The sequence below is a fragment of the Dasypus novemcinctus genome, chromosome 16 (assembly GCF_030445035.2).
Source record: "Dasypus novemcinctus isolate mDasNov1 chromosome 16, mDasNov1.1.hap2, whole genome shotgun sequence".
NCBI lineage: Eukaryota > Metazoa > Chordata > Mammalia > Cingulata > Dasypodidae > Dasypus > Dasypus novemcinctus.
In genome coordinates this window covers 49,295,587-49,321,523 of record NC_080688.1, presented here as the reverse complement: position 1 = coordinate 49,321,523, position 25,937 = coordinate 49,295,587, and the positions used below count along the sequence as shown (strand labels likewise).

Genomic DNA, 25,937 nt, shown 5'->3' with positions numbered 1-25,937 from the left:
ATTCAAAGCAGGCTCTGCTGGCTGAATTCACTAATAAGCACCTTGACCTCCCCTCCCTTTTCCCCTGCAACAGCTGACAGGGAGAAAGATGTCTGTTTCCCCCTCAGTTGGCTGTAGTGAGCCAAGGGTTTTACCCCAGCTCAGCATCTTGAGGATAGGGGAAGGGAGCCCTTCCCAGCCAACACGGGGGCTTAGTAGCTCATGTTTGTCATTTCAGCTTCTTCATCTCTCTGTCCTTCACTCTCCTGGAAGTTGTGGAGTACTGTCCTCATCTGCTGACCCCAAAAAGCAGGTCCCTTGGACAGCTTTTGTCTCTTTTTCCATTGTTTTTGTGAGGGCATTTAGCTCTGCCTGTGAGTCTGTCACCATCTTCCCATAATCCTCTCTGACATGAATCTTAAAATGTTAACTATTTTACTCTAGATTGATTCAGGGGGAGGGAGGGTGGATGATCTCAATAGCCACCACCACATCCCTCAGGCTTAAACTGCACTTTGGAATACCAATGGAAGCTCTTATTAAATAACTTCAAATTCTGTAAATTCGAATCCAGAAAGAGCATATCAAAATCAAAATACACAAGCAGACAGCAAGCGCTAGGACTTCCTACTAGGAAGGAATGTAGTTTGGATCTGGCTATATGTGCCCACACCACACAGAGTACAATTTCCAAATCTATGGCATTTGCAAGGAGTACAATTGGACTTACCAAGTATTGGGGAGTGAATCATGTCTCCCACAAAAGGCATACTCAGCTCCCAAACCCTCATCCTGTGGATATGAACCCATTTGTAATAGGACCTTTGAGGTGTTACCAGTTAAGGTGTGCCCAAACTGAATAAGGGTGGTTCTTAACCCAAAATGGCTGTAGTTCTTCTAAGCAAGGAAACTGGACTTGGAAAGAGAAGTCACAGGGAGCATCAAGAAAGTGGAAGTTAACAGACCTGGAAGAGAATGGAGAAGACACTGCCATGTGCATTGCCATGTGACAGAAAAGCAAAGGACCAAGGATCACTAGAGGCCAGCCCTGAAATGCCACAGTTTTGGGGGCAAAAGTATCACTTTGTTGGGGCTTCGATTTGGAACTTCTCCTAGCCTCCAAACTGTGAACCAATAAGTTACGGTTGTTTAAGACAACCCGTTGTATGGTATTTGTTTTTAGCATCCAGGAAACGAAAACACCAAGCTTAATATTTCCAGGTTCTGATAAGTATGAAAAAAATTTACAGCCTCCAAACTGAAAATAAACATTTTTTAAAAAGAAACAGAGATGACAGAATTAAAACAGTTTAGGAAAATTGAAGGTCATATCACACTCATATTCACTGCAATTCTGATGAAAAGGAAGAAATCAAAAGAGGCTGACTGAGCATGCCTTTCTTTAGAGACGCAATGCAATACTCTCGTAAAAAGAGAGAAGACTCTCTAGATAAACACTTTCTTTTTTTAAACAGAAGGCCTGTGGGATAACTCTAAAAATACAGAATGGTTCTCATTTCTACCCCTGTGGAAAAATAAAATAAAATTCAAAATCAGAGGCTTTTGTGCTAACCTGGAATTTGCATAAACAATTAATGCCTGCTTTATTTTAATAGAGAAACAGCACCAACGATTTAACTTAGGAAGGCAGTGAATGCAATAAGCCCTTACTGAAAATCTGAAAATATTCCATGCTGTGAATGCTAAAACTTAAATAATTAGAAATGTACACATAGGAAACAGCTGGCTGCGCCAGGCACCAAGAGCTCACATTGTTGCTAGTATGCTAAACGTCAAAGCTCATGTTCAGAAGCAGATATCATGTGACAGTCTTTGGAATTTCACAGTATTGGTTAAACACATATATAATGCCAAAGCAAAATGGCAAGAATATATCTGCTTTGCAATATCTAGAGGGAAAAGAATCTGCAACTTTATAAATAAATTCTACCACCCTAAATAATGAAGTCAAATAAACCAACAAAAACAACACAGCAAGATTAAGTTTTACCAATTATGACAGTTCAAATCATAACCAAATCCGCCCTTCTTTAAATTCTCATTTTACTCAGCTGTTTAAAAAACTTTCAAAATTTCACCTTCCTTAATTATCCTTCATAATTCAAAATCTCATCCTTTCATATATTTTGGTATCATTAAAACTAAAGTAACAAAGCAGAAAGAAGACAGGGAACAAAGTAATAATCAGCAATCTGCTACTCTCCAGAGGCTTCTGAATATGCTTAACATGTATCAAAAAATCCTGGAATAACAATATATTATTCATGAAGTCTCACACCAACATATGATGTTAACATTTTGATAAGAAAGTAAAAGGGACCCAAATATTGTGAGCAATTCCAATATTCTATGTCAGTAGCCAAGGCGTGGTATAGCTTCCACATTGTCCAGCCTATAATTACACTGCTGCCAACACTACCATGAACAAAAAGAACCCACTCTCTATAGCAACATGCTTTAGGTGGGCCTGGGGTAAGGTTTTGAGATTTGACTCTGAACATATTTCTGATAAAATAATAATGGTTAATGTATTTGAGTGTATGCTGTTAATGTGTGCTGGTACAAGGTAAACAGTGCTGAAAAATGGTATTCTTAATAACTATGCTATACTGCTTTCCTTATGCAATACAGGTACTCAAGGGTCTGAATTTCCTTGGACAGTGTCAACAAGTGATCTATCAAATTACATGCCATATATTGAAAGGTGGTAGTATATTAGGTAAAGTGGCAGAATCTGAAACTGTGATTCTGAATTCAAAAGTCCTATCAAATTTTACTTGCTGGTTGACCTTGGGCAAGTTATTTAAACTTCTCTGGGCCTTAGTTTCTTCATTTGAAAATGGAGATAACATTACTTCAAAGGATTTATATGAGGAGTTCAGTACTTATAAAGTGCAAAGCATAGTGTCTAGAATTCAGAAAATGTAAATATCAAGGCTAATATAATTATTATGAGGGTCATACAGCTGGCCTAGACCTGTAGGTTTGTGAGATTATGATTTGCACATGTATACACACACAGAAAATATATTCACAAATACAGAACATATACACATGGATATTTATGTATATGTACTTAATCATTTATAATGATTTCAACGTGGTCATCGCTATTTAACTATCAAAAAGAAAAAAAGCAAGCTTCAGATTTGCTGAGGTTGCTACAATTTAAAATGCCATATGTTCAGTCAATTTTTGAAATGCTGTCTTAAGACAGTTTGCAATTACAGGGAATCTGGACTGAATTCTGCAAGAACAGCTTTCCTTTTAAATGTATTTCCAATAAGAATATGATTATTAATCCAACATTAGCAAACTATATATTGAGGCATATTCTCCTGGTATCTAATTTGTTCCTTGGTTATAAAGTAGGATGTTTTGAGAAATGAATAAAACCTCTTTCAGGACATTAAGAAGCTTACAAGAAGTAATGGGGTTTCTCAAAACAAAGCTTAGTTCCTAAGTAAACAAGGGGTATTTCCCATGAACACATTTCACAACCAAATAAGAAAACACTAACTCAAAGTTGTGTAATATATCAGTAATTGTTAAAAAAAAAACCTTAGATAATATACAATCAAAATGGAAAAAGTAAAGAGACATAACAATACAGAAATATGAATCTCTACCCTTGCATTCACATTCTGGGAGAATTCATGGTATATACATTTTTTAAATCATTGCTCTTCACAAGTTTCATTTATGATCACATTTGCATTTCTTGAATGCTACAGCTACAAATGTCCAGTTTCATATCTTCCATTCTATCCTGGTTAGTATTTTATTACCTGCATCCTATCTGCTGCCTGAATGAGCCTCTGCTCAGACTTCCCCAATATCATCCATCTTTTATTTCATCAGTTAAGAAAGGAGCTAAACACTGAATTCGGTTTTTCTTCTGTGTAGTCTCAAATAATTCACAAAATCAATGATATAAATAGCAAGTTGACTAAAGATTATTTGACCTATGTAGGATAAAATACCATTATCACTTTAAATATGATACTATTGAATGGAAATGTGGCGATTCCAATAACCAATCTAGAATAGAAAATGAATATAATTCAGTCTGAAAATGCTCAATTCCTTTCCTAAGTTCACTTATTTGGGGTGGAGGAATGATAAGTAAAGGAATTCTGAGTCTAAGAGACTGGATGGGAAGATTGAGAAGCTATTCAGGTTGGTGGGGCTTTATTTAATTATTAATTTTATTTTAGAAACATTGGCTTCACTTCCCCTTGTTATGAATCTATCACTAGAAATGTACCCCTAAGTAAGGGGAGGGGGGAAAGGAGGGTGAGATGGAGGGGGCTGGTTACAGAAGAATCAAAATAAAGAACACAAGAGGAAAGCTGGTCACAGGCGAAAGGCATGAATTCAAGGTTAAATATGTGAGCCTTTCATTTGCTGACTCTATTAGTATTACAATCATGCAATGGCCCCATCCAACCATAGCATCTTCCCTTTCCTCCCCTGAGCAAATCAGCATTCGCTGGTGTGCTAGCAATAGCTAACATTTACTAAGGGATTATTATGGGCCAGGCAGTTACTCTACTATGTGCTCTTAGTGTTTCACTTCACTGACTACTCAAATCCCTCTCATATGCAAGGTTCCATTATTATCCACATTTTATAGAGAAAAAAAGTGAAATTCAGAGAGGAGACCTGGCTTGCCCAGAGTCACACAGTGACAAGGAAGGACTCAAATCAGGATATATCAGAGCCCACAGCCCAGCCTCCTGACCATTATCTACCACCCCCATCTCAATACAAAGTCATATACATCAAGATTGCCAATATAAAAACCGGGTAACACTGCAAAGTTAACTGACAATCAGCAAACAATACTCACTGATGGATATTCTAGATATAAGTAAGCCACAATTGCTATTTTTTTCTTAGTTGTGATGTAATGTGTATTAGTAATGAGAGTGAAATTATCTCATTTTTTACAATACCCATCAGATAAAATGGTACCATGAATAGATAAGTTATTATTTTTAAAATATGTAATACATTTATGAGTCTAATATATTTACTATAAATCACATGCAAAAAACTTAATACACATTTCAAAATGTTTCCAAGCACGTCTTCCCCTCTTAAACTGTAAATCAAAGTCCTCAACCTTACCTCTCCTGGTTTTTATCATATATTAAAATTTTTCTATTTTATCCAGTGAAAGTGGTTTTAATCCAGGATAAATTTCTACTGCTTTCAGATTTCTAGGTTCTTATTTATTTCACTTGATCAGCAGAACTGAAGGGCAAAGGATAGATGCTTTCTAATGTGATCTTACCTGTTTAAGGGCCTTTTTGGTGTGTTGCTGAAAGGAAGACACTAACTTGCTTTGTACTGCTGTGTTAGTAAGGCTTGAATCTCGAGTGGAAGACACTTCATCAGTTACCTGCTTTGCACAAACTAGAAACAGAGAGAGATAATGATATTACTAATTTGAATTCCTTTTTTATATCCACTGTAATTAACTCAGTTGGAGCTTTTCTCCAATTGAAAGTGGATACCTAAAATAAAGCAAAATAGCACAGTAAAAAGAAGAGTTTCCAGATTCAAAGTGAGAGGATCATTTAATAACCATGTGGTCACAATTACAAGACATTTAACCTCTCTAAGCCTCCGTTTCCTCACTAACTAATTGAAGATGATAATTTCTAAGTCATAGGGCAATTGCATGGACATAAAAAAAGATAGCACAATATCTGGCTCCAGATTTGGCAGTAAAGAGACACTAGCTGAATCTGAATATGGAGATTGTGCAATGAACAGTAGTCATCAGAAACAAATCTAAATTAATGAAATTCTTTTAAATCTAGCCAGGCTCACAGGTATTAATAATCTTCTACTTAACAGCTCTCCCTCTCTAGAAGCTATGACCTACCAGGGCATTTTCTTCTTTTCTGAACCAAGTCACAGAGCATGGAAAAGGAAGAATGAAATCTGAGATGCTGGTTGTCAAGACAATTATTTTCAAGAAAATTGTCACCTCTTCAGATTACAATATAATAAACCAATTTCACCAGTGTCAAACCTATTGCCTATTCTACAGAAGACTTTTTTTTTTTTTTGAAAATGACTTCTTTAGGAGAACCAATGTCTCCTTGACAGGGGTGATCCAAGGAGCTGACACATCCTTCTACTCTTATAAATGCATGTTGGGGTTAGAACTCTTCCATCAGCCCTCCTTTCACTTTCCACCTGAGAGACAAGGTTTAACATTGAAGACGTGATTTTGACAGGACCTCAGATGCACACTCTTTTCGGCGTAAACTAGGGGAGAAAGAGATATATGGAAAATCAAAGTGAGGAAGTACTAGGATTAGTGGCAAAATGGAGGCAGATGTCAAAGGCAGGAAGCAAGAGGAACCCAGGTAGAAGAAAATAACTTGAGAACATACTATAAATCAAAAAGTCACTTTTTAAAGGTATCCCATGTTGGCATGAATTCAAGAAAAATTTTAAAGGAACAGTAACTTGGGGAGGGGTCTAACCTTGGTTTTAAAGAAAGGTGAAGGAGTGAAAAGTTATTTTAGTCAAAAGGGGAAGCATATGCACACTTAACAGCAGTTAGAACATTCAAGTTGCTTTTGTTAAATACCAGCACACATTGCCCAGAAAGGAAACTGTGTTTCATGAAATAGAATTGTTGGGAGGAAAAAGAATTAATCAAATTTTGTTTTAATACAGGGGGAAATAGGGACACCACATTTTAGAAAGTAATATAATTGCTAGTTATTAATGCCAAGCACATTACATATGTGATATCATTTAATCCTCATGCCTTCCCTGCAAGAGAGACAGCTATTAGCTTCATATTGGAGAGGGAAAACTAGGGCTCAGAAAGGCTAAGTAACTTGCCTATGGTGTTGCAGCCAATGAAAGAAAGAACAGAGCTTGGATCCAAGCTAGACTGGTCTAGCTGCAGAGCCCATGATTCCTCACGTAGAACAGTTGTCCTTAAAAACCAAGAGCTGATGTAGAAAAGTAATGTCTAAGGAAGTTTAATTTAGTTGCATCATGTTGGAAGTGCTGATACTGAAAGCTAATAAGGGCAGAGGGAATAAGTCATTTGGCCCCTGACAAGAAATAACTGAGAATTGTGGGTATGAGTGACCAGCCCAGGCAATACTACGGTTGAAGGAGCAAAAGGATTTGCCAATGGCTATAGTGATAAAGGTCGTTGAACTAAAGATCAGATGACAATTTTCCTATTTGGTACAATATTACAACTTTCCATAGGATAGTCCAGATGCCCTAGTTAAGATTCTTTTAAAATGTGGCTTGCATAAACTACGGCTCCTAAGCTTCTCTCCTTGAAATGATCACTAGAGTAATTTGTAACTATTTGCTTAGATGTTCTTATCAAGAAACACTAGAAGTAATCACTACTTAATATTCTAAAGATTAAAAAAAAATTTTTGTATACTGATTACATAGACCACCTTTTTAATATTCTTAAGTCCCTAGCATGAGGGACAACAATTGGAGAGGTGAGAAGTGGGTAGCAGACATGCTCTTCAATTCCAATTGCACAGTCTAAATGGATGTAAAATAAGCACATTCAAGAGTAAAGTGTGCCTTAGCATATACGTTATATTACTTTCAGATTCTTAGAGGAACATTTCAGCATTTTGACCTAGAAAACTATAAAATTACTGATAGTATAAAAGGAGAACCAAATTCTGTCAATGGAACTTAGGGAATTTATGGAAAATATGAGAATGCTTCTACATACTGGATGTATCAATTCAAATTTACTATCAATTCGCATAGGGAATACTTTTATTCCTAAATTTTGCAAAGGTAAATGGCAATATAGCAGGACCAAATAATAAATCCTAAATAAATTCCTATATATGTAATGCCTTGAAATATTTTCTGATTGCTGCAATCAGCTGTCTTTTCAACAATAATCTTGCTGACAACTCAATTGCAAAAACCATAGAACATTACAATACGTCTTTCAGTTTATCACTATACAAGCTATATATATATATTTAAATTCATTATTGCACTGGTTTTTTAATAGTGATACATATATAGAGATATATGATGTTACCAAAATAAAGATTCTGTTCAATTGAGAGCCCAGAACTTCAGATGAAGAGCAGGAAAAAACAGTTGAAACATCATAAGGGAATACTATGAAGTTTGTCCTCAAGTTGATTCATTTTCCTTCAACTCAGTTCTGTTTGCTTTATCTTACACTACATCATAGACCTAGTGAAGCATCATGAAAATTCCTGTACAAGAGACTTATTTTTCTCCCTGATCTCTTTTTCTGGAACTTGGTCCTGACTCCAATGTCTCTGGATTAAATTGCTTTTTTTTTTCCAAATTATTTCTGATAAAATAATTACAGAAACTTAATAAGGAAAAGTAAAATGTATTAGAAAATAAAATCTACAAGGGACCTTTTCCTTTGGGTTAAAAAAAAAAGGAAAAAATAATGTGTTGAACTAACCTTCTTCCCATTTTCAATAATGGGCAGAATGTAGGAAGCTAACTGGCAGACCCTTTGCTCTTCTGCCTTTGCAAGGCTGTGCTACTGGCATACTTTGGGTCAGGGGCCAAACTCTGAGTAGGGGGCATGACCCCAGTGAAGTTCTCTGAGTGGTACTGTGGGAAGCCTGTCTTCTTCACTGATGTTGCCGGAAGTCACTTATGCTGACCATCTTTTAGAATCTGGCTTTACTAGTCTAGGAGGTATGGGAACCCAGGAGGAACCTCAGGTTTGTCTCCACATTATTCAATGCATTATTACCTACTACCTGAGAGACCACCATACCTAGATAAATATGAAAAATATTTTAGAGAAGCAGAAGAAATCAATGCAAACACCCAAATCCAGCCAATATCTGCTGGCTGCAATACAGTTTTGGCCCCAGAAAAACTGGACTCCAAAACCAAAATGGACATAGGGGGCCATGTGAAGAATAAAAAGTTATCCTTTGTGGTTTCTCTTTAAATATTGGGGTAATAATTCAGCAGAGGTTTCACAGGCGCAAATGGTTCAAGCAGGTTTTCTAATCTGATGGGCACCAAAAAATCTCTTATATTGCAAAATTAATAGTTGAACTATCTCAAAGAGGGTGGTTTAGAGCAATTGTGAGGTCCTGTTCTGCGGAGAAGTCCTGATTTTGTTAACATTGGAAAAAAAGTCCATTTAAGTCTAAAATTTAAAGATGTGATAATGGATGTGAGGATGTTTATATATGCATACATCATATACGATATATAAACTTGTGCTGTAACCATTAACCATAGTGGTGGGTTAACCAATTAGGTACTATCTTAGAGTAATATATATTCAGAATAATAAAAACTCAAGCTGGAGAAATGACTCTTGATAGACTGAAACTTGAGCAAATGGAACAAAATGCAGATTGGTTAAATTAGAATCACTAAAAATTTTTGTTTAGTAAGTTTGAAATTTCTGGATTTTAGGCCTGTTATATTTTATTTCATTTATTTTGCAAATGGTCTTTTCCATTGATGGTAAAGTATACAATCTTTACCATGACTGTATCTACTTAGTTTAAAAACCACCCCAAGGTGTAATACTTCTTCAAGGTATGTTTGTTTTTACATTTTGTTGAGGGGAGGACCTAGCAGTTTATCTGAAAAACATATTTTCACATGTATGTGTCTCATATTTTGAAAAATGAAAAGATGACAGAATGAGTGAATTTTTCCTTGCACTTCCTACTTTATACCATCCACTGAAAGAGCCCACTGTAAGATGTGCCTCAAAGGGACACTGAGACATGCTACTCATAATGGAAAGCATGCTGGTTGCCAGTGTTCAGGATGTCAGTTTTAAGAAAAAATGAAGCAGTTAGCTATGTGATTGCAAGGTTTTGTGTGGGGATGTGCGTTGTGTTTTTGGTTTTGTAGACTGCTTTGATAAACAAAGACAATACAAAAAAATTTTAAAAAGAAAAATAAAGTCTTCATTTTAAAGAAACATCAAGAGGCAAGTACCCAGGACTCTTGGTTCTAGGATGAACTTGACTTTAAACCCAGTGACATAGGCTCAAAAACCCAGTGCATCTATCGACTCAAAGCAGTTTACACAAGTTATTTTTTCTTAGGTACTGATGAACATGGACTCTTTATCCAGACAAAGAGTCACTTCATTCATTCTTTAACCAAGTATTTGACATGAGGATGGCTGCATCTAAAAACACTTGCTCACAGAGTGGAAAGATTGTGTAGGTTCACATAGCTTCGCATTCTGACAAAATAAGATTTCTGCTTTTACTTATTCTTGTAGCTTTCTTAATAATAGATGTGATGAATGAATAATGTAGGGTTCATTTTAGGCAGTTGCCTGAATATTTATATAAAGGTCTATGTTTAGGCCTCTGAAATACAAGCCAAAGAAAAATTAATGTTAACAAAAGAAGCAGGGAAATTCTCCTGTATGTAAAATTACAAGAGCCAGGAAAATGAAAAATTAGGACAGATGTTTTATCCAATAAATATCAAATGCTGACATATAGCTTAGAAAGTGATATCTTTTTGGCATTCAGAAGAGAATGGGAACTATTTTTTTCTTCTAACTGTGCACTGGCATGAGCACAAAACCAATGTCAAGACTTTATACCTTGAAACCCCACGGGACTGCCTCTGCTTTTCTTAGCTGGACAAACAGAAGACAGGAATCAAAAATGAGAGAACCAGTTTTACTTGGATCTCTTATCATCCAACATAGTATAAAAAGATATAGGAATATAATTACAGTCTATATTCTGCTTGCCTGCCAAAACTAGACAAGCCTAAAACATAGAGCTAATGTTCTGTATTAAATTTCAGTGGTTTAGTGGGATTCTACTTCCACTTTCATTCCCACTCCCAAACTCCTCCTCCAAAATTTCTATTTAGAAGGTCCAGGAGCACAGAGAGTAGAGTATGATGGGTAACCATGAGATGGTCTTGAAGGCTAGGGAAACTGATGACTGTTTCAGCAAGACAGAAGAGTTTAGTCTCTTAGAGTCTCAAAACGTTTCCGCTCTCCACTTTTTCATACACATTCACCATGAAAATGTTATTAAACTAAAAAAATGTGGATTACAGCTCTTATTTTAACATGTGAATACTAGAGAATAGCTTTGAGTGGTATTCCCTGCTAATCTAATCAGTAATCTACTGACAGGTGTACAACAGACATCTGCAGTACTAACTGTGACCTTCAACCCAAGACAAAAAAGGAAAATCTTGCAATCTTGACACGGTCTCATTTCTAGTCTCCCATCTTGGCCACCTGCCCCATCCCCACCCTTTTTGATCCAGCCAACTCAATCCTGTCATGTTTCCTGAACACACAGTTGCTATATTTGTTGCACTTGCTCTGACTGTCCCTTCTCCAAATACCCTGCTGCCTCTCTCTGCATGGCATACCCATCTTGACAGACCAAACTCAAACAGCTCCCCCAGAGCTTCCCTGTCTACACAGTCTCTGAGGTAGACTTGCTCCTCCCACACCCTACCCATGGTTCCTTGGAACTTAGTGTATAAATCCATACAGTCTCTGCAAAACGTGCTGGTGCCTCCTTCGGCACCCACAGCCTCAGCTCCTCGAGGACTTACTCAATTGCAAAGATGGGCGCAGAGCAGTTGATTTATAAATGCTGAATTTTATTTTATTATAATTACCTATAGTATCAATTTTTGAAGTTAATTTGCAGTTATTTTAACAGAAATTCATGGAAGTGGAGGTAAGAAAAGCAAAGTCTGTACTATGCTAAAGCATACATAAAATGCAAAAATTATTTGAAAGCAGATTTCTTCTTTAAAAAACACCCTACATCAGTTAGGGAAAATATGTAAGCTGAACCACAGAGCTTCCTATGCAAGATAGTGGGAAGTTGCATAACCTACCACTAATTGCTGATACATTCATTTCTTTGTGCTATCCTTACTCATTGCTTATTTTAAGAGGAAAGTAACAGTTTGGGGGTTTGGCCTAGTGCATAAAAATAAATAAAATGTCAAAGGCAAAATTAGAAATCACGATGCTTACTTAAAATGGCAGAAACCGTGTGGGGGCAGAGCCACAACACAGACCATGATCTGGGCATCATATAATCACTGGTATTTCCTACTATTAATTGCTCTAAGTCCCACTGAACCACAAAATAAGTAATAGGCAATCTGAAGGCACTAGCTTGAGTTCAGAGGCCTAATAAAGGCAAGGATGGGGAGCCTCCTTAAATCAATTTCATTTCTATCAGTTCTCCCTCCAAACACTCCCTGACAATTTTCTAAACAATCAAACTAGAGGCTCTTAAATCAGAACAGTTTTCTATAGAAATGATCCTGAAATACATGACAGATTTAACAAAGTTTTTATGAAAAAATTTAAATCAGAGTATGTAGTATATATTGACACAGTGCTATCATTCAAGGAGCTTTCTTCCTGGGTCTTACAGGAAGCTTATTTATTTAGTAATAATTCATTCAAATGTGCAATGTATATTCAGCACCTTTCTTCATGCCAAGCAAGGATAACATACTGGCGAAAAACAATGAATAAGATGCAAGGACTGATGATGAAAATATAAGGTTTAAAAGAAAAAGTGTTTTTCAAAGAACAATGGTATGGATTCATGAATCTTAGCTAAGGTAAACCACATCTATGAAAACCTAGCAATGATAAGTAAAATTTGTTGCAATCGAGAGATATGCAGATAAAAGAATTTAGTTTGGATTGGTTAGCTTTATATACTTACTTTTGAAATTGTGTATATCAGATGTTCAGGATATACTCAACAATAAATTACATGTCAAGCACATAAAAACATTACTTAATGAAGAAGAGGGATCCCCATCTGATACCAGGTACATATATCCTGAACTACATTTCTTTCCCAGTGAAGATAATTCTTTAATACTTTTTCGGTCCAGAATAAAAGAGTTCTGTTCTCCCAAAATAGTCTTTAAATACACACACACACACATATATAAACACACACACAATTTGTGTTTAAACAATTTTTCTTCTTGCATTCAAAGAAAACATTCAGAGGGTAAGAAATGCCAAGAAAGACCAGCAATTAAATCAACACTGGCAATACAATAATGGAAATAGCAATCTTCCCCTAAAAATCATTCAATGGAGAAAGTCAAAATATTGTAACATTGACGTGCTTGATAATATTTAGAATATCATCTATTAATGAAATATACTTAACCATTTGTATAACTAAATTGTTTATTTTACTATGTGCTGCATTAGTCCAATGGCTGGGAGAAATGATCAAAAATTTGAGGGACAGAAGGTCCTTAAGAGGAAACAGTGCTAATATTTTCTTAAAATTCTAAGCAGAAATGCATGTAGTTAAACCATCCCAGTAAGGTACAGAAACAAGGAAAAGTTCGCTCATTTCTCATTTCTCTGAGCTCATCTTTTTAAGAAAAGGTTTGTGAAATAAATAAATAGTAATGGTACATCAGTCATAATTATACTAGTTACATATGTATCAGCAAGAGCATGTTTGTTGATAGGAGACGAGAAATGATGCAGAGCAAATTCTGTATGATTTTGGTGGCAGGTACCATATACTAAAAGCAATGCTCATCCAATCCCACAGAGCTGGATAAAGAACAGCTTCCTTGCAATCTCCAATCTGGTTCACACACACTTTGGTTACCCATGGACAGAACACTGAGGCACCATGGGAAAATAGGGGAACCTTTCACACACTGCAGTTATAGCTCGAGGAACCCTTCCTACAAGCACTCAATTTATCAAGCAGGGCTATTTAGTTACACGGAAAACTGCACTATCCATAAAACTACTTCTTCAAAACAGAGACCAGAAAAGAGAAACTCAAACTAGAAATAAATTCAGTAGTCAAAGCATATTCTATAGGCACCAGTCTTTAACCACCTACCAGAGAAGCAAAAAGAATTTTACTCACAGAATTACTGAAAGAAACAACTCAATACTTTGCTTGTGGTGTGGGGGGTGGGGGGTGGGGATTACTAGAGGATATTTCTTTTATAAACACACATCTGTGATATATCACACTACCTCAGATTCCTGAAACCTCTGCAGAGGACGAAAACAATTGACCTAAAGCTTGAGAAATAGAAGGGGACAGAGAGTATATTAGCAAAAGATGGCACAAGTCAAGGGAAAGTGCTTCACTAATGGGCATCACTCTAATTACTTTACATTTTAACATATGAACCATCAACTCCAGTGTATAAGGGGAGTAGGTAAGGTGTCCAGGCTGTTAACTGTTGGAGAAATGAGCAGAAGGGTATACATGTTCATTTCAGAGAGAATGGATTATCTGGCTTCAATGAAGAGACTTTTTTTTAAAAATAGTAGGTATGTTTTGCTCCTACATATCAATCACAAACTATATAAATCAGACCAAAAATTGGCTAGTGAAGATGAATAACTGGGAGAATACCTTTAACTTTGTTTTTATTTGAGAGGGAGTATTTTTGCTGTGAGATCATATTCTTTTTCCAATCTTTATCTCCATATTATTATTTCTCTCATAGTATGAAAAAAAGAGGGAAAAGTACACTTAAATGGGTCACTTAATCTGTGCTCAAAAAGAAAACTTTTTTTTTTCCTTCATGACTTCTGGGTTATTAAAACTGACCAAGATGCATTTGTAAAAGAACAAAGTTCACAGTTCAAGACAAAATATGTTAAGACAAAGAGGTCCTTAATGGGTAAAAGAAATGGAAAACAGTATCGTTAAGTAATGTGTGAAAGAGTTGGGGTAAGTCATTTGGAGAAGTGAAGATGAAGGGATGGTATCTAGATGGTACCCAGCTGTTCTCCATCATCAGAGGGAGGAAATGAGGAAAGTGGTTTAATTGAAAGCACAAAAGATTTCAGCATAAGGAAAAAATTCTTGATGCTAAAATGTATCTAAAACACACAGGAACAAATACAAGGGATTCCTATCCCTCTGGACTTTAACATTATGACATTATATGATACTATGTTAACAATACTATTATCATTAATGTCTAGTTGAACTGACTGGCTTAAATAAAACACTAGCATGACAGAAGATCCAGTGTTGCATGGGCTTTTTCTGAAGCCCCTCATTCCTCTGAGGAACTGTGAAACCTGTGGGCCGGGATGAAAAAGGAAGAATGAGAAAGAGTGGGCAGAGGAAGTTTTATATCCTGCCAATGGTCATTTCTAGCTGTGAAGGCTGTTCCCTTTCCTCTGTATTTTCTTTCATGTGTGGCTAAAACAACATCAAATTCATGTACTTAAGTTTCCCCAGGCCACCAAAGTAGAGCAGGTGTGTCTATGAGCTAGCAAAGCTGTTAACTGGAATGCAGATGTTCAGTGAGAGACAAATGAGCTTAATCCAAGAAAATGAGGGGATCTGGTAAAGTCCTTTAAAGAAGGTCTTTCCCTCAACTGCAAGATTCTTATATTTGGCTGTCAGGTAGGAATTTATCATGCTGCCTTGTCTTCCATGAACATTCCAGGCCAGTTTCCCACCCACCCTCACCCCTTGAAAACAGGCAGAGATTCTTGCCACCCTGTATCAACTCACCCTGGAGCATTCACAGGCAAGTTCCTGAGAAACCTCCAGCCAGGTAAGATAACTATATGAGGAGAGCCACACCAAACAGGCTGGCAACATCTTAAAAAGTCACTCAAAACACGCCCTTCACAAGTCCACAGAGGTCCTCATTATCCTTTCCCTAAATTGTCAGTGTGGCCACTGCTTGACGGTGTCTAAACCAAAGTACTCCCTTAAGCGTCATAAGCACACTCCTCACTTTCTCCCCAAAGTTGCTCATCTGTATGTAACTGATGGCACACAGAAACCTTATCCCCACATATCAGGCCACCTTAAAGTACTTTTCACTTTTGAAAACAGACCCCTCAAACTGTGGCCTCCCAGCCAATAAAAACAAAGAGTGAGCTGAATTATGTTTCATTAAGTTAGCACAACTCTGCCAAGAATCATACAATCAGAAACCAACTTATAAAATTGGCCATAAAGAATAATGAAACAGGACCATATAAAAGTCTTCCAACATTGGAGTAATTATTTACCCCAGGGTCTGAGGACTAAAACAAAGGAGACAAGTTCTCTCTCTATTTTTTTCTTAACAGAGACTTTCAAAATGTTAATTCCCCAGCCAGCCTGCTGCCTCCTCCCTTAAAGCCAGGAGGGTTTGTAACAGGCAGAACCTTTTTTAATCTCTGTGGATGAAAACTGTACATTCTCTGTTTCCTTCATTAAAAAAATAAATGGGATATTTGCTTCTCATTTTAAACACAAAATATATTAGGGCCATAAGAAAAGAAACATTTTTTTTCTTGTTAACAATTTATAAATAGTAGGTGAAGAGGGTAAAGATTGTAAACTAATGGTATCACTTCAAATAAAATACATATGGGTTCTGAAGGCCAGCAAAAGTCAACTTAATATATGTGAGCAAACTCATGATATACCAATGTATTAGGTTCAGAAAACAACCCAGACACAAACACAGCCATAAATCTCTGACTAAAATAGCCCATAAAATTCAAAATATTTTCTTAGGGTGACACAGATCTATACTTATACTGGCATAAATGGTCATGGGTTGTCAACACAGATATATCAAGTGATTCACCTAAATCACTCTTCAATCTCTGGAGTTTAGCTTGTAAAATTTGTACAGTTTACTTTCTTAAGTCTATATCTGTCTAATTCTTATTTACTTGAGAAACTTTAGGAGTCAAAGAAACATTCTGCATAAAGATAGCTTTTGTGACTTGGAAATTCTACTCTCAGTAATATACTACACTTCCAACATTTAAGATTATCCAACAAAACTTAAAATATATATATCTTGGAAAGTCATCTGTTTCCCTAGCTGATTCCAAGAAGTCGCCTGATTCCCTGAGGAAGAATGAACTAAGATTTAGTCACTATCTTAGTTTTACCTAAAGACTCAAGGAATACTCAAGTTGCTAAAGGCAGGAGTTTAATTTCTTTATCGATATCAGTTTTTGTAAAGTGTTTTCCTGTCAATTATTTCTTTGCTTACCACCTTTAAAGGTGTAGAAAATGTCAATTAATCTTTATTAATTTGAAATGACACTGAGGTAGCAGAGGCTCATTCTTTTGACTGCCTCAAGGGATATCTTAGCAATTTATGGTTATTAGTCACCTCGATACTTTCCACTCTTTCATCCCAAAGGAGGAAAGGAGAGGGGGGTAAAGATACAAAAACAGAGGGTGAATCTCTCTTCTCTGCTCCCCATTCCTCATCAGAATTTCAAAGTATATTTTTACAGCTGTAAGAAGTATGGAAAACATATTCATGCTAACTTCTGATACAAACATGTATTAGAAAGCAGAGTAAGCCACCAATTTAGAGTCACGGAATTTATTACTAATTGGCGAGAAATCATTAAGAGCGTGATCTCAATACTCCTTAATTTGGATAAGCCAGAGGTTCCTCTTTCTCAAAATCTCAAGTGTATAATCCGAATAGATTTGGACAAGTGCAGCAAGGCAAACTGCATTAATGACCACTGGCTAGTAACTGTTCCCTGTGGTTCCTGGATGAACAGCAGAGTCTTTAGAGCCCAGCCTTTGGTGTCAGGCAACCGAGCTTGTGACTTTGCTGAAATATTTAATTTATCTTAAGTTTCAGTGTCCTCACTGGTAAAAGAAAAATTACAGAGCCCATAAATATTCCCTACCTAAAGGAAGGCGTGAGGATTAAAGTATATGCATGTAAATAGCTTGCAAGGCTGAACTCTGTAAGTACTTAATGCATTTTAGATATCTAGGTTTGAAAATGCATCCCAAGGCTAGATTAATAGGCTATACACAGAGGAATATGGTACTTGCATGGTTAGGAATATACTTCTTTTGCAACAAGCAAAAGTTTGCTATAAGATGCAAAAGTGGGCAAGTCAAGGAACACTCTAGGAAATAAGCTATTTATTATTCTTTCAGTGTTTCCCCAAAGCAATTTCTCTAATGCAACTTCAAAGGAGAAGCCAGGAAATCTAGTTTTGGTCACATCAGCTGGATATGTGTGGGTATGCCTTATTTTGTGAAGTGCCCATTCACATTTTACATTAGGGGAGCTTCCCTGCTTTAGTTTAATTACTGGCTGAGTTCTCTCACACCATTCCCTGCCCCTTCCCATTCCCTAAAACTTTTACTTCCCATCGCTTCCTTTGGCATTCAGGTTTAGTCATTAGCAAAATCTCCTACATCCTCCACTTTTTTCTGAACATTCCTTTTGTATCTTGATCTACAATGAATGAAGAGACTGGTCTCCTACTGGCACTGCTCTCCTGGTGCCTTCTTAGGTGGTGGTCTTGGACCACTGGGCCCAGAAATGGGTGGCCTCTATTCTTCCCATTGCTCCTTCCACTTCCTGCTCCCTTGATGCCTCCAGCATTGTACCTCAATCATCAGACTTTACCCATCCTTACTGTACTTATCTACTAATTCCTGAGTTACTTTTCTTCGATTTTTGAAGATTTTACTCTTCAATGTCACTCTTTCAGTATTAGTATTATCCTAATTGCCTGTCTCAATAGCCACAGAGATGATCACCTAATATTTTATGCAAGGGCCACCACCACCAGCCTTTAAAACATCTTTGTGGAAAAAAGAAAAAAGTGATGTTTACTCCAGGTAGATCCATCCCCACGCTATGGCACTAAGCTGGGCCAACGGAAGATTGGTGCATTTCAGCCAGTGTGGGCTCTTCAGTTAGGCTGAGGAGTGCACATGCTACCTAACCATTTGTGGCACCCTTAAATATGGCCCCTTCTTTCCTCTCGTTTCAGACATTCATTGCATAAAATTATCCTTAACTCATCTTGCATGCTACTCTCATGTCACCTATACCTCTAGCTCACTCCCTCTAGGACACCAAATCAATCAATCCTTTGACCCCAAGGAAGACCTCCTCCTCTATACCATCCCTCCCACAATCACATCTTCACTCATCTCCACAATCAGCTTAAATTGTATGGATAATTATTTTAACCACTCCATTTCATACACTTTCAACTCCATGGTCCCTCTCTTGTTCCATCATGCATGTCCCAACTCTCATCAAATCCAACTCTGTGCCCACTCTACACCTGTACAGTGGTCCTGAACATGATGAAATTACCAGAGAAAGATGTACAACCATGCAGACTGGCCTCACGTTAAATTCACAATAAGTAATGTTCTCAGGCAAAAATTACCTTCTCCTTAAATCTCCAAAATCACCTCCCCTATCCTTACCCTCAGTTGATGAACTCGTTTCCTATTTCACAGAAATGGAACAAGAAGAGGGAAACTTCCATGAGCCTCTTCCAGATACACTCACCTGCCTATACCTCCACCCAAATACCCTGACTTTTCTTACAGCTTATACCAGTGGGCATGTCCATACCCTTAGCAAAGACCAGTCTCTTCATTCATTTAATAGATCCCATTTCTTCTCATCTAATCAAGCACATGGCACCAGGATACTCTTCCTGCATTACCAACTTCTCCTTCTTAACTGAATTCTTTTCATCAGTATACAAATACCCTAATCTCTATATCCTATCTCTTTTTAAAAATCTCTTGATTCCACTTTCCCTAGCAGGTATTTTCCCATTTTGTTCCTTCCCTTTACCTCAAGAAAAACCTTGAAAGAACTGTCTATACAGGTCTCCAATTTGTCTCTTCCCATTCTCTCCTGAACCCATTCCACTCAGGATTTTGCTTCACAAAAGTGGTCATTGTCAAGTTCACCAGTACCCTCACATAGCTACATCCAGTGGTGATTCCTTAGTCTTCACCATAATTTGATGCAAAAAAAAAAACCTGAGTCACTCATTCCCCTTTCTTCACATGGTTTCCAGGACAGATGACACATTTTTCTGTCTATTCATTCTAAGTCACAGTTGCTGGTTCCTATAAGCTCTCCAACCTCTAAAAATTGAAGTACCCCTGGGTTCAGTCTTTGAGCCTCTTCTCTTTTTATTTATTTTTACTTCCTTGGTGATCTCAACCAGTTTCATGTCTTTAAATGTCATCTATAAACTGCTAACTTCCAAAAGCATATCGCCAGCAATGCCTTTCCCCTGAACTTCAGACAGACAATTCCAACTACTTAACACACCCAGCTGGATGTTGAAAAGGAATTCATGCTTAATATCTCAAAAGTGAACTGATCAACAACTCCCTGCCCTAAACTACTTCTCTTTCAGCTTTTTTTCATTTAAGTTACTGACAATACTATACTAGCCTCTGCTTGCTCACAAACTTTAGAGTCATCCTCAAGCTGTTACCTCATATCCTTCTTAATTTGTCAGCAAATCCTGTTGGATGTATGTTCAATTATATCGAGAATCCAATTTCTCCCCACCTCCACTGCTACTCCCTTGATTCAAAGCACCATCACCCCTCACTTAAATTATGGTGATAAATTCCTAAGTGGTCTCCCTGTTTTTGTCCTCATTCCCCTAATTTTATTACTCTCAGTGATCCTGCTAAAATACAAATCAGATCACTGTCTCTTTTTAGCTCATCTCATAATGGTTTAACATCTTACTCAAAACAAAATCCAATGTCAAGTCACTATACAATACACACTATTACTTCTCTGACTTCATATTTTACCGTAGTCTCCCTTTCTCACTCCAGTCTCCAACCACACTAGGTTCTTGCTGCTTCTGGAACATTGCAGACACTCCCACTCAAGTCTTTGTTCCCTCTACCTAGAACTCTAACTCCCTCTTGTCCCTCAGGTCTTTTTCAAACGCACTCCTCTCCTTCTCTTATCCCCTCTATTTTTGCCCAATATGTAACTGTTCACCACTTAACAGGTTAGACATTTTACTTATATATTTTGCTTATTGTCCTTATCTCCCAACAGGCATAAGGTGCCTGAGAGGTTTGTTTTTGTTTGCACTCTTTACTGCTGTTAATTCAATCCCCAGAACAGTACTTGGCACTTGGTGAGAGCTCAATACAGATGTTGAGAGTAAGAGTGAGAGTGAGAACTAATGCCAGCAGGCAGCTTAATGATAGGAATAATCCCAGGAAGATTCCCCTTCATTCTATTGAAGGAAAAGAGTATGCCCCATCCACCAGCCCTTCTAGAAAGCCAGAAACTGCCATTCACTCTGCTTTGTTCTCTCTCTAACCACAAGGACCACCAGCCAAGGCTCACGATATGACCAAACAATGGGGAATCTAAGTTTTCAACAAGTTCAGGAATAGGGATATCAAGTCAAAAGAAAATTAGTAAAAAAAAATTTTTTTTTAATAGGTAGAGTCTACAAAGCAGTCTATAGGCATTTTACTAAGAAAATGATCTGTGTTCCCTGTGCTAAATTCCCAACCTCTGCTGCAGGTCAGATAGGAACTGAAGCAGCATCGGTCTCAAGGGGTGTAACAGAAAGCACATCAATTTAAAGGGCAGGTGTGTCCATTTAGCATGCATATAAAATCCAAAGGGACTCTTATGGCTATTAATAAAACTAATGGCTCTGGGCTATTACTGAAATATGATATTTCTGCAACAATCCTCGAAGTATGCTTGTTTAAAGATAATTTACCAATTTCTATGAACCCACTGACAGATAACCATAATGACAGCCTTCCTTCTAAATCATGATCTGGATCCATTTGTGGGACTGGTAGATAGGATAGAAAAAAGTAGAGCAGCTTCTGTGGGACAAAGATCAGCACAACTACAGTACATAAATTACATACATCAACAGAATCACAAGTTGATTTTCTTCAGAATAACAAAAATGAATTAAGATGGATAGAATTTAGAGGCAGAAAATGCCACTCATAGAATTCTGGAAGAGGTATTCATTTCTCAAAAGTGTTTAACAAAAATAGATCTTGTTTGTCCCTGTTTCACTGTGAAGAATGACAGCACTAAGCTTCCTTTACAAATGGCAACCCAGTACTAATGACCACAAGAAAATCATCACAATCAAAAACAAAACACTGCTATTCTCAGGAGCATCATCAGATCAAAACCACTGTTCCCAGGAGCCTTCTCATTTGGCAGGAGAAATATGCTGACACTAATAATGCTCAAGATAATTCTCCAGGAAAACTATTTTTAAAAAAAGCAAAAAGCAAATAACTATTATCTTTCTTAGGTGTTAACCTTTTCAATTAAAATAAACAATAAATCTGAGTAAATGGAAAAAATGTAGAAAAGAAATGTATCTACATGTTGGGGAATTCAATTAGTGGATTCTATGTAACTTTTTAGAGTATAATTGTTTAAATCATGAATTTTGTCACACTTACCTCCATTTTCCTCTCCATTAGCATTTGCCTCAGCCATTTCTGTGCCATCTAATTCAGACTCACAGCCTAAATCCAATGTTCCATCAGTTGGGCATGATGATTCTTCTTTCTATATTATTTTTTTTTAAATGATGATTTATGGAGACGTGTTAGCAACTGAAAATACTCAAAACATTTTCAGAATCCTAAAGTATTATCACAGTTATCTATGATCTGGAATTTCATACTAATTTACTTTTGAATATTAAATCACACTGAAAAATAAAATATTACATTGTTACTTTTTATTTTTTGGATAACCTTTTAAAATCTGACTACTCCCCCCACCCAAAAAAAGTCTTCCTTTTAACATATGTTGGTTTTAGTTGTCATTTCTGCATTCATCATTATATTAGGAAAAGTTCATAATTCAGAATTTGAATCAGCATATTTAAATACCCAATTAACTACAAAAACAACTAAAATAATACAAGCCCTTTTAATTAACCTGTTATTTTCTGAAACACAGAGAGCCAAGTACCTCACACTCCCTGGTTTATTGCCAGGTATAATTTTTGGCATTTAAAAAATGACTTCTCAAAGGAAAGTAATGGACTTTAAATATGAACTATCATTTATTAACAGTGACTTTATTTTTAATTTAAAATAATACATTGATTTTACTTGTAGCAATCTTTAAAACGATTTGTGGATCACCAACTTCTGTCCTTCCCAGGATTTTCCATTTTAAATAGCCTTTCCTATTCTAGATAGAACTAAAAAAACAAACAAACAAACAAAAATTACATGGCCCTGAAATAATTAGGCCTCATTTATCAAAAGCTTTTTAATTTTATTTCTCTATTCTCTTATACCAAGAACGCATTAGCAATAAAACTCTACTTGAGATCACCGTTTTAAAATTACTTGATGTAAATTAGCAAGTTTTCAAGCAGAGTAAATAAATTACTTTTTTTTTTTAAATAAGACAAAAAAGCATACAAGTGTGAAGACTGAATATCAACCGATGGCCACAGTAAGTTCTTGTTTGATGAGCCACGGCACACCTCCATGTAAATTTTAAAGAATCAGTCATTGTAAAGAGGCCACAAGTATTTTTCATTACCATATGTTAGAATGAGACCACAGATATGCCTTCCTTAATGGAAAATGTCATTGTTAATTCTTCATATGAAATCATCTTTAAGACACCTGAAAATATTTAGAAGGAATAGGGGTCATTCTTCCACTTTACTCTCCACCCAAATCTAGTTTTGTTTACCTTCACACGTCTAGGAAAAAAAATGCATGAAATAGAGTAATAGCTTAACAGACATAATATGCAGAACAATCCAACTTACTTTGAGAGCATAGAGGCCTGACTTTCCAGGGATTTTGAAGAATGTTCCATCCCCAATTCGAGTGTTAGTGTGAAGCATGGCATTCAAACAGGCTAATGGAGAGGTTCCACTAGAAAATAAAAGTGCGCAAAAATGAAGCAGTCTGAGATGGAGAGTCTGTGACAAAAATGTTTTCTCAGTCTCTTAAAAAAAAAAAAAAAAAGACCCTCTTGCATGCCTTTTTAAAATATCCTCCCACCCCCGAAAATATCTACATTACAATAACAGGCCAGTCCAGTTTTCACAAAGTTAATCAGATGCATCTGTTTTATAGGCTTCAGGCTAAAAGTCTGAATTGGGATTATGTTTTTATTCAGAAAGCAAACAACACAAAATTTTCAAGAAACCAAAGTCCAAACATTTATGTGGTGCTATTTTACAAACACCACCACGAAGCCCCAGTTTTTAAATATTATAGACAACTTGATGGTTGCACTTGAATGATCAAAAAAACCAAGTTCAAGGACAGCTCCATCCTATAGGTTGAAAAGCAACAAAAGAATAATAAGAAACCAAGGAAGAACTGATTTGAAATTACAAGTATTTAAGTTACTGACAGGACTGCATTTCTCACATGGCCAAATGAGTATCTAAATCTGTGTTTATACCCTTGATAGAGTTTCTACAGTGATATCCTTCTCTCAGTTAGATATGTCAAAAAAAATAAATATGTGTTTGGGAATTCTGCCGAGCTAATAATTATGTTCTGTAGTAAAGATGCAACTGAATTATTAAAGCAACAGATTTTTAAAAGTAAATCAAGCATTAAAAATTAAAACTATCAAAGCACATGCATACAAACATTGCTGAAATATATTCATAAATTTGGAAAGATGATTATGAAATGTATAATATTTACATATTTCCTGGGGTTGACATTACCCCAGGAAATATGTGTTTTGTTTGCAAACAGGTATTTTTAAGGAAATAGAATTATTGCTTTCAGTTAATTATAATGTTTCCATAGAAAATTTACTTCCTAATATACTAAAAGATCAATATTTTGTCAGACCGATATTGATCAGAAGCCCCACATACCTTTTAGGAGTTCTGGATATTTAATCCAAAACATTCTTGGGCAAGAAGGGCCTTTAGGAATTAAGCCTGAAGTTTGAATTTCTGGATTTGAAACATCATTTTATGTTACCACATTAAAAGTTTTCTGAAAACTGAGATTATCAAATCTCTTACTTACTATGAAAAATGTTGCTCAGAAAATCACCAGTAAAATGAAAGTCAAATTTGTTGAGTTGCCAGCACACATTTGAGAGCAAGTTAGTATATATATATATACACACACACACCCACTCACCAACCCCCCTCCCCCCCATACACACACATATATCCATGGTCATAAAAGTTAGTATTACAATAAGAAGAATACACATTATTATTTTCGGAGACAGTTTCTCTGTGCCAACACATAAATATGATTTCATTGGGTCTGACAGCAAACAAGAGCCCTAATAGAAATCTGGTCATAGCACAATGCAGTTATAACTCTACAGTACACATGGTAATGATGCTGTGTGTTTATGTAATTTTCTTTCCTCATGAAGCTCCTACAAGATTACAGACCTCATTTCATTGTTTTTCCTCACAAAAGATTTTTGGCTCATATTTAAATTGGGCCCAGGCATTCAGATAAAATAAAATACATTCATCTCCCCAGCAATGTCTCTCCTTGAACAAACTCCAAATAATGCCATAAATGTTACACTGAACATTGCAAAAATACATTTTTATCATTATACTCTTCAGACAAAATATAGGGAATTTGAAGCCAGGGATCACTATGCTGGATTTTTCGCAGTTTTATTTTAGTAAAATTGTCAGAAATGTAAACTTTCCATAAGGATTTAGCAGGAAGATGTTAAAACTATGTATTAAATAGAATCCAATACATACAATGACACAATGTAGACTTTTAAAAAATAACTTAATAAAATCATACCCCTAACATCAAACCTCACACACACTCTTTCTGTTCTTGAGTCATGAAGTACTAATAGCCACCATTCTAAGAACTCAGATTTAGAACATTAAAGAATAATACAGATTTAAAGAAAACTAAAAAAACTGAACAGGTAAAATTTAAAGTTGCCAATAAATTACATTTTCTTTCTAAGGTACACCAAACTGAAGATAATTACAGAAGGTATACTGGCTATTAAATAGCAGCTTAATGAAATGCTTGCTGCAAACACATGTGATAAGTATTCAGTTTCAGACAAATAGTAAGCTCTGTATGATTATTAAAATAATC

At 36.3% G+C, this 25,937-nt stretch overlaps 1 protein-coding gene across 1 annotated transcript in view; it reads right to left on the bottom strand.

Moving 5' to 3' along the window:
• Window positions 1-25,937, bottom strand: part of ASXL3 (ASXL transcriptional regulator 3) — a 186,424-nt gene that overhangs the window by 90,771 nt on the left and 69,716 nt on the right. Inside the window, exons 3-5 of the mRNA XM_004472558.4 lie at window positions 23,633-23,741; window positions 22,293-22,401; window positions 5,300-5,421 (exon numbers count right to left, since the gene is read on the bottom strand). Of these exons, the coding sequence (XP_004472615.3) occupies window positions 5,300-5,421; window positions 22,293-22,401; window positions 23,633-23,741 (340 nt within the window). The remainder of the gene's footprint in view (window positions 1-5,299; window positions 5,422-22,292; window positions 22,402-23,632; window positions 23,742-25,937) is intronic.